Source organism: Lepus europaeus, chromosome X (assembly GCF_033115175.1).
Source record: "Lepus europaeus isolate LE1 chromosome X, mLepTim1.pri, whole genome shotgun sequence".
Taxonomy (NCBI): Eukaryota; Metazoa; Chordata; class Mammalia; order Lagomorpha; family Leporidae; genus Lepus; species Lepus europaeus.
In genome coordinates, this window is record NC_084850.1 from 69,044,350 (window position 1) to 69,056,550 (window position 12,201).

Consider the following 12,201-nt stretch of genomic DNA (forward strand, 5'->3'; position numbering starts at 1 on the left):
ATAATGAGCCTTGGCTAAATACAAGGGTATTTAACTTTTAAAAAGTTTGTGGAGGAGCACCATTTGGCCTAGCCGTTAGGACACCACCTGGGATGCCCACATCCCATATCAGATTGTGTAGGCTTGAGTCCTGGCTCCACTTCCTATTCCAGTTTTCCCTAATTCACATCCTGGGGGGATAGCAAGTGATGGCTCCAGTTGGGTCCTTGCCACCCACATGAGAGACCTGATTCCAAGCTCTTGGCTTCAGCTTGGTCCAGTTCAGCCAATGCAGCATCTGGGGAATAAACTAGCAAATATTCGCTCTCTCGCTCTCACGCTCTCTCTCTCTCTCTCACTGTCTCTGTTTCCCTCCCTTTCTTCCTCCCTCCCTCCTTCCCTCCCTCTCTCCTCTCTTGGTCTCTCTCAAATGCATAAAAATCAATGAATAGATTTTTTCAAAAGTTCCTTGAAAATGCATGTTAGGAAAAATCTATTCATGGATTTCAATTTTTTGCACCAAAATAAACTTTTATTTCAATTTTCTATGAACTATTTGAAATATGATATTATTTACTTTTCCATTAGTTTGATATGTTTTAAGAATATTATAACATTGAATCTAATAAAAAATAAAGTATACCATGTAAATTTGAGCAATTAACTGACACAAAGTATTATCCAGAAGTTGCACTGGTTGTCAGGTAGCAATTATCCTCAAACTATTAAATTATCTGGGATAATCATGAGATATTTTACTTGAACCATCATAGGAAAATATTCCCCTGATTTTTTTAAAATTGCCTGAGAAAAATTCCCTGACCTCTAGTTAGAAATGTGATTTATTGCAAAAGTTTAAGTAATGTGGGAAATTAATTTATGAAATCCTCTTATAACGCAGCTTAAGGTGTCATAGGGCTAAAAGTTGGTTACCTTTTATGAGAAAGAGAGTAAGTCTTAAAACAATGTTTTCATCCAATGTGAACTTAATAACACTGTTAATTCTCACCTAATCTAATACAATTCTATTCTTATGGGGAAATATATCAGTTCTTTATGAGTTGTTATAATCAACAGAGATGGTATAAAATTTAAATTTCTCATCCACCTTCATTTTTGAAATATTTTCAAACATCATCTGATAAATATTCAATGAAATGGAATACTATTGCTGAGGGCTAGAAAGACTCATGGAATTCAACTGCATTGTTACCACTGTGCTTTTTAATATTTTATTGATTGAATACCTAATATGTGATAAGTATGTATTATAATAAATATACACAAGTATAATACCTTAAATTTATATAGCACCTTTCAACCTTTCAAAATCTATTATATAGAAATAATAATACCAGCTTATATGGATTGCTTTTGTGCTATGCACCATGCCACAAAAATTGTGTATATTATTATTAATATCTGCACTCACTGTTGTTATCCCCTTTATTGATAATAACTAAACTTTATATAGCACTGCAAGGAACCACTCTAGGCATTTTACATATACTAATGAATCATTATTGATGTTAATTAATGACTGGCCGGCGCCACAGCTCACTTGGCTAATCCTCCGCCAGCGGTGCTGGCACACCGGGTTCTAGTCCTGGTTGGGGAGCTGGATTCTGTCCTGGTTGCTCCTCTTCCAGTCCAGCTCCCTGCTGTGGCCCGGGAGGGCACTGGAGGATGGCCCAAAGTGCTTGGGTCCCTGCACCCGCATGGGAGACCGGGTGGGGGGAGGGAGGGAGGTACCCGGCTCCTGGCTTCGGATAGCACCGGCCTTGGAGGCCATTGGGGGAGTGAACCAACGGAAGGAAGACCTTTCTCTCTGTCTCTCTCTCTCAATGTCTAACTCTGCCTAGCAAAATAATAATAATAATAATAATAATAATGGTTAATACTAATTCACTAGTTTTACATGTATAAATGCTTTAAAATCTCACAACCCCAGGATGTTGTGTTATCATCTTTATTTCACCAATGAAGAAACTAAAGCAGAAAGAAGTTAAATAACTTTAATTAATCAAAGTAACACAATCAATGATAGAATCAGCATGTAGAAATCATGCTTCACAGTTTGTGCTGTTCACTGTGAAATTAAACGATCTTTCAACACAAAGGAGTATATACTATACTCATTTTACAGTGAGGTGAACAAATTAAAAGCTTCAAGTGACTTGGACTTTGAAACTGAGTTTATCTGATTCCAGAACCTGATTTTTAAATCAAGCATGATTGTGCTGTGTATATCTCAACATAATTTTCTGAGTTAGAAAGAGAAATGATAATACAATATTATTGTGCCTGATGCAAAAATAAGGAAGCAGACTCAAGCAGACTACTTCACTAAATGCCACATGAGTAACTGGTGACCAAGCTAGAATGTAGAAACTTCTAGTTTAACTTCATCTATATTTGTAGTTCATAATTTATTTGATAAAATTATATATTCTACATGAAGCTAGTCAATCAATGACACTTTTTTCATTCTATTTGCATTTTAAATACTTGCAATTGTATGGGAATTACCTCATTTGTGGATAATTATTAATATACAGCATACATTGGCAAATGACCAATCCCCAGGTAGAAGCACTTCCAAAAATAAAACCAAAATTTTGCTACTTATCCTGACCAATCTCTGATTGTTATATATTGAAAATGTAAACTAATCAGCTAAATATATTTTTTAAATCCTAGAAATAAATATGAAGGCTATTAGTTTAAGAAAAGGGTTCTTTGTTTGCCACCTATATGTCATTGTCAACAAAATGTCAACAAAATGTTGATTCCATTTGCTTATTTTTTATGCTTCATGGATATTTCTCTTTCCTTTAATAAATAAAGACATTTGTATAACAAAGATTTCAAAAAAGAAAGAAAACTGTTCTTTATATTATTCATCCCACATTCACTCCCAAATGAGCAATATATGCTTTTTTTTGGGGGGGGGGCAGGCAGAGTTAGTGAGAGAGAGAGAGAGAGATGGAGAGAAAGGTCTTCCTTCCATTGGTCCACCCCCCTAATGGCTGATACGGCCAGCGCGCTGCGCTGATCCGAAGCCAGGAGCCAGATGCTTCTTCCTGGTCTCCCATGCAGGTGCAGGGCCCAAGCACTTGGGCCACCTTCCACTGCTTTTTCAGGCCACAGCAGAGAGCTGGACTGGAAGAGGAGCGACCGGGACAGAATCTAGTCTCCAATCCGGGACTAGAAGCCAGGATGCTGGTGCCACAGGCGGAGGATTAGCCTAGTGAGCTGTGGCGCCAGCCAATATATGCTTCTTAAAGTCTGCTTTCACCATGTTTGTGTATTCTCTCTTCTGTAAAAAGAAGTGAAGAAAACAGCCTTGCTCATCTCCAAGGCTCAGAATTAAGTCTATTCGATCATGTGACTATGGACTCTAGATGGCAATTTTTTAAAAAATAAATGAACAGTTGTTGCAAGACACCTTAATTTTTATTATCTTTTTTTAAAAAAGATAACTTTCTTGAAAATAGTCCGAAGGGGGGGTCACTGATAACATTAACTCGTTTGTTCAACTTCTATGCTTATCCTTTTATATAAGTCATAATGATGTTTAGAATTTGTATTGTACTTTACAATTTTACACCAAGTACTACCATTTGGGGAATTTTGAATTAGAATCTCCATTCTGTCTGACATCAGCACATATTCATCTCCTTATTCTGCCATAAACAATTGCTAGCCAATGTTTTAAATTGTGATAAATATACATAACATAAAATTTGTTATATTAACTATTTTAATTGTACAGCTGAATATTATTAGGTACATTCACATTATTATACAATCAACTTCCAGGACTGTTTTCATATTGCAAAACTGAAACTGCATATCTATTAAACAACTCCTCAATGTTCATCTCCTCTTGGCTACTAGCAATTATAATTCTACTTTAAATGTCTATTTGACTACTCTAGGCGCCTCCTATAAGTAGAATCACCCAGTATATTTGCCTTTTAGTAACTGGCTTATTTTACTTGAATAACATCCTCAAGTTTCATCCAAACTGTAGTAAATGTCAGAATTTTCTTCCATTTTAAAGCTAAATAATATTCCATTGTAAGTATATATAATCACATTTTTTTTTCCATCAGTAGACACTTAGGTTGTTTCCACCTTGTTGTTAAAGTGAATAATGATGCTATATATATGGTGCAAATATCTCTAAGAGACACTGCTTTCAACTCTTTGGATTTATATACAGCAGTAGAAATTGCTGGATCATATAATGTTTTAAAATTTTGAGGAACCACCATACTGTTTTCCATAGTGGCTACACCATTTCAATTTTATATCCCCACCATTAATGCACAAGAGTTCTGATTTCTACACATCCTGTCTGTTGCTTGTTTTACTTTTATTTTGTTGTCATTATCCACCCTAATGGTTACTTACCAATTTTATACCCTAATATTAAAATTATTAGTACAAGAACATGCTACAATTTTTTAGAGAGAATTAACTGAGCACCAGCTTAATCTCATGTGGGGCAATATATTACCAGTATATGATGGGATATCTTTTGAAATTTTTATTTATTTGGGAGCAAGAGAAAGACAGAGTGAGAGCTTCCACTCTCTGGCTCACTCTTCAAATGTCCTTGATGGCTAGGACTGGACAGACCAGGCCAAAAGAGAGAGTCGGAAACTTGATCCAGGTCTCCCACGTGGGTGGCAGGAATCCCACTATTTGAGTCCTCACCATTACCTCACAGGGTCTATATTAGCAGGAAGCTACAATAATGAGTCACAGCTGGGACTTGAACTGGGGCATTGTGACGTGGGAGTGGGTGTTCCAACCAGGGTATTATCTGCAAGGTTTAAATGCCCACCCATGCTGGTATATTTTTAACTTAGTTTTCAATATTGTTTTAATAAACATCATGAAAATTTAGAACAGGATCACCATTAAAAAAGTATATTTGAAAGAAAATAGTATAATAAGAAAAATTATTTTCACTGCAGAATCATATAGTATAAATTCTTCCTTTCAGAAACCTTATTTTATTAGTAATTGGAAAATAATTAAATCTAATTGATATGTTTCTAGGTTTTTGGAGACCTATTTTCCTTCCTTCCTCACTTGGCCGTGGAAAGAAAACTGAAGAACACTCTGTGCAGCAAACAGATAATAGAGGTGAGTATATTGAATAGAAATTGCGTAAGGATTACATACTAGTCTGTTAATATTGAGAAAACCTTTATTCATAACCCAATGTTTCAGGGGTCCCAAGACAATATCCAGAGGACTCACTAGACTCACCATACGGTAGTACTCAAGGCTTTGGTATACTAAAAAGTAAAATCAGCAGAGGTAAATACACCTGGAGGAAGATCTAACAAACTGAATATAAGGTTCAAAGAGTCTTAACTCCAGTGGAGTCACACAGATTCACCAGGAATCAGGTGTGACAACACGTATGGAAAGTTGTCTGCCAGAGTCTGGGCGCTAGAGCATTTTTAAAACAAATAGTTTTATTGAGATGTAATTTTTATCACTACAAAAGTTGACTCTGTACCCTATATGGACTAAGCTTCCAGCACATGGAACTCTGAGGATCACAATGAAAACCACATCCAAACCACAACCCCTAGCATACAGTCTATACTGGAGAATTTTCCACATGCAGTTGAGAATAATGAATTTTCTTTTGTTGTCCAGTTGAGTGTTTTATTGATGTCTATAGGTCTAGTTTGATTTTGCAAGTTTTTAGTTCATTCATTGATCATTTGCCTAATTATTCTGTTTTTGAATATGGAGTATTAAAGTGTCTGTTATTCCTGTCTTGTCCACTACTCCATTTCTGTCAGGTTTATCTTCATGTATTTTGTTGCTCTGTTACAATATGTAAATTGTATAATATCCTTGATAAAGATTGCCAATTTTATCTTTATAAAATGTGCCTCCTTATCTCTGGTACTAGGGTTTGTTTTGAATGTCTGTTATCTGATATTAGTATAGCCATTCTTTTTTTCCATGGCTGCTATTTATATGATTCATATTTTACACAATTTACATTTTTCAGTATTTAAATATTTTTAAGGGTTTATTGATTTATTTACTTGAAAGGCAGAGTGACGGGGCAGGGGGAGAGGGAGGGAGGGTGAGAGAGAGAGCGAGAGAGAGAGAGAGATCTTCTATCCACTGATTTGCTCTCCAAGTGGCTGCAATGACCAGGGCTGGACCAAGTCAATGCCAGGACCCAGAACTTCATCTCCCACATCTGGGGCAAAGGCCCAAGTACTTGAGCCATAATCTGCTGCCTTCCTAGGCCCATTTTGGAGGGATCTGGAAGAGAAGTGGAGTAGCCAGGACTCAAACTGGCACTCTGATAGGAAACAGATGCACACATCATACTAAACAAATGAAAGCCCAAGAGATGGCTTAATCTGCACCAAGAAAAAAAAAATCTGTAACACAATGCTAGCCTCAGCTTTCAATCTTTTTGTGTCTTGAAATCTAAAGTGTTGAAATATAGAGTTGATTCTCATTTTGTTATTTTGTCTGACAATGTCTAGTTTTATTTATTTGAAAATGAGAAGGGGAGAGAGAGAGAGAGAGAGAGAGAGAGAGAGAGAGAGAGAGAGAGAGAGGTTCATTTCCCATCCACTGGTTCATACCCCTAAATATCAGTAACAGAGCTTGCTATGCTGAAGTTAGAAGCCAGGAACTAAATCCAGGTCTTCCACATGGGTTGCAGGGACCTAGCTATTTGAGTTATCTCCTGTTGCTACCCACGTTGCACATTAGCAAGAAGCTGGAATTGGGAGTAGAGCCAGGATCTGAATCCCAGCACTCCAATACGTGATATGAGTGTCCCTAGAGGTGTCTTAACTTCTTTATCAAATGCCCACCCCTGATATTTCCCATGTTTTATTGTGTAATCTATCCACAGTTAGTGTGATTACGGTTAGTGTTAAGTTAATGTGTGCCATTTTACTTTTCATTTTCTACGTGCCTCAAGTCTTTGTCCTCTAATCCTCCTTTACTGCTTAACTTTGCATTAAATGAATATTTTGTAATGAAGCATTTAATTTTTATCATGACTTGTTTCTATAGATTTTTTATTATTCCCTTCATGGTTGACCTAGGGCTTACCATATGCATCTTAACTTACTAAGATCTCCTTTAGATTTATGCTAACTTAAGTCTAGTGAGATATGGAAATATTGCTCTGTTCTTTTCTCCATTTATGATAGTATTGTGATATTTATGTGTTAATGTTAAAAACCCATCCATACATTGCTATAGACATTACTCTATATAATTTTAAGTTGTTTGAAGAATTTAAAAGAGAAGAAGAGCTCAAATATATATATATATATATATATATATATATATATATATAGCTATTGTTATATTAACTTGTCATTTCAAGTACCCTTAACTTGTTTTTGTGGATTTAACAAGTGAAGTAATTTCCTTATCCCAGTTAAACTTTTTTTCTCACCTGTCTCTTTTGTGTTGCTATTAACAAACACATTGCATTTCTATCCGATTTAGGTCCTATAATATATTTAAAACATATTATTCTGGGGCCGGCGCCATGGCTCACTTGGTTTATCCTCCACCTGCCATGCCGGCATCTGATATGGGTGCTGGGTTCTAGTCCCGGTTGCTCCTCTTCCAGTCCAGCTTCCTGCTGTGGCCCAGGAGGGCAGTGGAGGATGGCCCAAGTGCTTGGGCCCTGCACCCGCATGGGAGATCAGGAGGAAGCACCTGGCTCCTGGCTTCGGATCGGCGCAGTGCACTGGCCATAGCAGCCACTTGGGGAGTGAACCAACGGAAGGAAGACCTTTCTCTCTGTCTCTCTCTCACTGTCTAACTCTATCTGTCAAATAAAAAAATTTTTTTAAAGTTTTAAAAAAGATATTATTCTACAAAATTACTTTTTAAATAAGAGTAAAATAAAAATTTTATACTACTTTTCATAATTACATGTTCAATTTTACTAGTACATTTGTTTTATCTTCTGGGGTTACTAGCTTTCTACCTGCAAAAACACCTTTATTATTTCTTATTAGGTGGGTCTATTAGCAACAAATTCTCTGTGTTTATCCTGGAATATCTCTTATTCATATTCTTTTTTGGAAGGTACCTTTGCCTGGTATCAGATTCTGAGTTTCCTTTCATTCCCCTTTTGAGAACTTTGATTATGTTATTCTACTACTTTCCAGCCTTTACTTTCCTATATTTTTTTCTGCTGAGATGTTAGCTGTTAATCTTATTGAGTTTCCTTGAAAGGGTTGAAGTGTTTTTCTCTTGCTACTTTCAAGATATTCATCTTGATTTTGGCTTTCATTTGTTTAGTATGATGTGTACATTTATAGATTTTATTGTATTTATCCTATTTGGAATTCATTGAGCTTCCTGCTTGATCAAATTAGTGTTTATCAGTAAATTTGTAGAGTTTCAATCATTATTTATTCAAATATTTTGGCTATTTGAATTTCTATTTCTTTTCTCTTCTGTTTCTCTTCTCTTCCAGTCTTAGTACTTCCAAAATGCAAATATTGGTGTGCTTAATGATGTCCCACAGTTGTCAGAGGTTCTGCTTACTTTTTTTCATTCTTTTTTTCTCTGGTTTTTCTATTGCACAATATCTACTAATCTATCTCAAGCTTGCTAATTTTTTTCTTCTACCAATTTGAACCTAATGTTGAATTCTTCCAGTGAATTTTTCATTTCAACATTATGCTTTTTAAATTCCAGAATTTCCATTTGGTCCTTTTAAATAATTTCTTTCTCTTATTTTTATCGCATTGGTTATTTGAGAGTGACATTATCATATTTGTCTCTACTTCTTTTACTATGGCTTCTTTTTGTATTTATTTTTAACATATTTATAAATGCTGCTTTGAAGTCTTTCTCTATTAAAACCAACATCTGGTTACTCTCACAGGGAATAAGAATTCTCAGTGCCTCTTTTCTCCCTATATAAAAATTACACTTTCTGGTTTTTTTGCATGTGTTACAAGTCTGTGTTGGAAATTGAATATTTTTGCTAAATATTGTGGCAAATATAGATATTGATCCCCCACTTTGAGGCTTGTTATTTGCCTGCTTATTTGTTTAGTGACTAGCTGGGTTATTTCAGTGATATCTATTTTTCCCCAAAGGTTTCAAGCTTCTGTTCTTGCTCCTCAGAAAAGTACGGCTTTGGGTTACCCATAGTCACCTTGGGATAACAGTAATTATGGCAGGTTTCTCAACATCTCTTTCCCAGGCAACTTTCAGCTGCCTTGATCCACTAGTTGATCACTGATTGCTCTATTGTTTTCTACAATGCTCTGGAGTATAAAATGCTAATCAGACTAATTTAATAAAATTTAGTCCCCCTTCAAAGAACAGGTCCTGTGACCAGTGTTTGATATTTTTCTGACTCCAAGAGTGCTCTTCCAAGAAGTCCACTGATTCTCTCAACTATATTTTAGCCTTTGTTTTCACTGAATCCACCAGTCCACTCTCAATTGCTATTCACCACAATCTCTACTGTTTCTGATAGCACCTGTGTCCATTCCTGCTGCTATAACAAAATATCTTAAACCTGGTCATTTATAAGCAACATACATTTATTACTCATGGTTCTAAAGGTTGAGAATTCTAAGATCAAAGCCTTGGCAGGTTCAAAGTCTAGTGAAGGCTGGCATCTGTTTTCCAAGATGACGTCTTGAATATTGCTTCCTCTAGAAGGCATGAATGCTGTATCCTCATACAATAGAAGGTGGAAGGACAAAAAGGAGCCTAGTTACTTCCCTCCAACCCTTTTATGATGTTGTTAATCCCATCCATGTCATTGACAAAACCCTCGTGGTCTAACCATCTTTTAAAAGACACATGTCTTAATTCAGTTGCATTATTGATTAAATATCAACATGAATTTTAAAATGGACACAATCAAACCATAGAAGCACCTTTAATCTTTAACTTTGTGCTCTGTTGCAAATAAAATCAATTATTTTGGGAAGCAATTAGAAGCAAAGTCCCTAAGAAAGGTCTCTAGAGCCAGTGGTGGGGACAATGGCAAGTTAGTTTCTCTCTAAATGATGACATTCCTGCTTTTTGAACTGAGTGCTCAAAGGAGGTGAAAGTGACTTCAGGTCTCTGGTTTGCTTCTCCTGACATGGAACTACTGTCTTTTGAACTGTGGAAAAGGCTATTGGGACGTCTTTGTTCCCATACTCAAGTTAAAGTCCCCATTCCGTGAATGGGAGACTAGCAGAAAGAGAACACTCACCTTTTGGCTACACATTCCTGGAAGATAGCCTTAGCAACAGTTACATGAAGGCAAGATAAGAAATAGATGTCCTGCTTCTCCAGAGAAGAAAATCTTCCAACTGGAAGTTTTGAAGAAAGGAAGCCTTGTGTTCTTGTCTGTGAATTTCTGAGACATTCTCATCTTAATGAATTGGGTGGTGGAATGGAGGAAGAACTCTCATTTCAAATACTATGGGCTCTCTTTTATTACTGAATTTTAGTAGATTTTCTGAATAGATTTTTTCTTCTTTTGTTACATGCCTTTTGATCCACTTCCAGGCACAAGAAATTATTGATTTTTCAAGTAATTTTCACAAATTCAATTGATGAGTGGGTTCATGGATCTCCTGACACTCAATAAAACTAGTGCCCATTACTTTTTTTTAAAAGATTTATTTATTTATTTGAAAGTCAGAATTACACAGAGAAAGAAGGAGAGGCAGAGACAAAGAGAGAGGTCTTCCATCCAGTGGTTTATTCCCCAACTGGCCGCAACAGCCAGAGCTACACTAATCCGAAGCCAGGAGCCAGGAACTTCTTCTGGGTCTCCCACGCAGGTGCAGCGGCCCAAAAACTTGAGCCATCTTCTACTGCTTTCCCAGGCCATAGCAGAGAGCTGGATCGGAAGTGGGGCAGCGGGAACTCAAACTGATGCCCATATGGGATGCTGGCACTGCAGGTGGCGGCTTTACCTGCTATGCTGCAGCACTGGCCCCTCCCATTACTTTTTTATTAAACTTGAGGCTGCTCATGTAGGCACCCTCTGTCTAGCATATACCAAAATCCTAGACCTAAAGAAGGAATTACTATGCTTAACATGAATAACTTTTTCTTGTATAAACACTTTAGGTATAATGAGATTCTCTTATGAGTTCTGGGAATGTTGAGAATCCTTCCTGAATCCAAGTACCCAGATACCGGCTAAAGATCAACTTTGCAAGCTGGCCTTTCTATGTTAACTCTTTTGTCCACAGTCTGCCCCAATAACCTTTAAGTTAAGGTATCTTAATCGATTTATGCCCTATAGGCTTCCTTTAGTCAGTGTCTAAAAAATAAATAAATAAATAAATCTCTTACCAGAAAGGCCTTTCTTAGAAAGTCAGACTGTACAGATGGTATCTGCCTTCAATTTCTGCATTATTTTTTTAAACTGGCCCAAGGCATCAATTCAGGCATAGCACAACTCTGGTTAGCAATTCGGAGCTAACCTCCAAGCCTTGCAGGCAGACACAGTTTCAGAATACACACACAAATACAATCCTAGAGGGCACACGGATTCCTTTGGGAACACGGCCCAATAGGTCTTGAACCAGCGCCCATATGAGATGCTGATGCCTCAGGCCAGTGCGTTAACCCGCTGCTCCACAGCACCAGCCCCAGACTTCCATCTTAAGAGCTACTGTCCTGCTGAATAAGGGTGCTTTGGAGGTTTTAAGGAGGCTGCAAGGGAGAAGTTGGGAATAAGAGGCATAAAGGATAGGAACATCTGCATATTGGCTTCCAGCTAGAAAATGAGGAGCTGATTGGAATCACAGTCTTGGTCTGGTTACCTGTTCAGCTCATGTCCAAGCTTTTGGAGGGTCTGCAGTTCCATGCTCTTCAGGGAATTTCTATGATAGCCATGCGGGCTTCAGTTAGCCTGGGGGCTACATGCAGATAGCAGTTTGTTTCTGCTCTGTACCAGGAAACTTCCCAGGGGTGGACAACCTTTTTTTCTGCCAAGGGACATTTCTATATTTATAACATTATTCACAGGCCATATAAAATTAACTTAAAAATTAACCTTCTATAGATTTATTGCATTTTGAGTCCTGCCTGCAGTTGCCTTGGCAGGGTCAGAGCAAATAATTTCATGTTCCTTACATGGTCTTTGATCCAGATGTTCCCCACCCTGATTAGAACCCTGTAGTCTGGCTGTACCATTCCATCAATTTAGTAAGT

General features: G+C 37.1%; 1 protein-coding gene across 1 annotated transcript in view; it reads left to right on the forward strand.

Moving 5' to 3' along the window:
• Nucleotides 1-12,201, forward strand: part of LOC133752666 (uncharacterized) — a 381,981-nt gene that overhangs the window by 230,057 nt on the left and 139,723 nt on the right. The window contains exon 11 of the mRNA XM_062183055.1: nt 5,053-5,139. Within this exon, the coding sequence (XP_062039039.1) occupies nt 5,053-5,139 (87 nt within the window). The remainder of the gene's footprint in view (nt 1-5,052; nt 5,140-12,201) is intronic.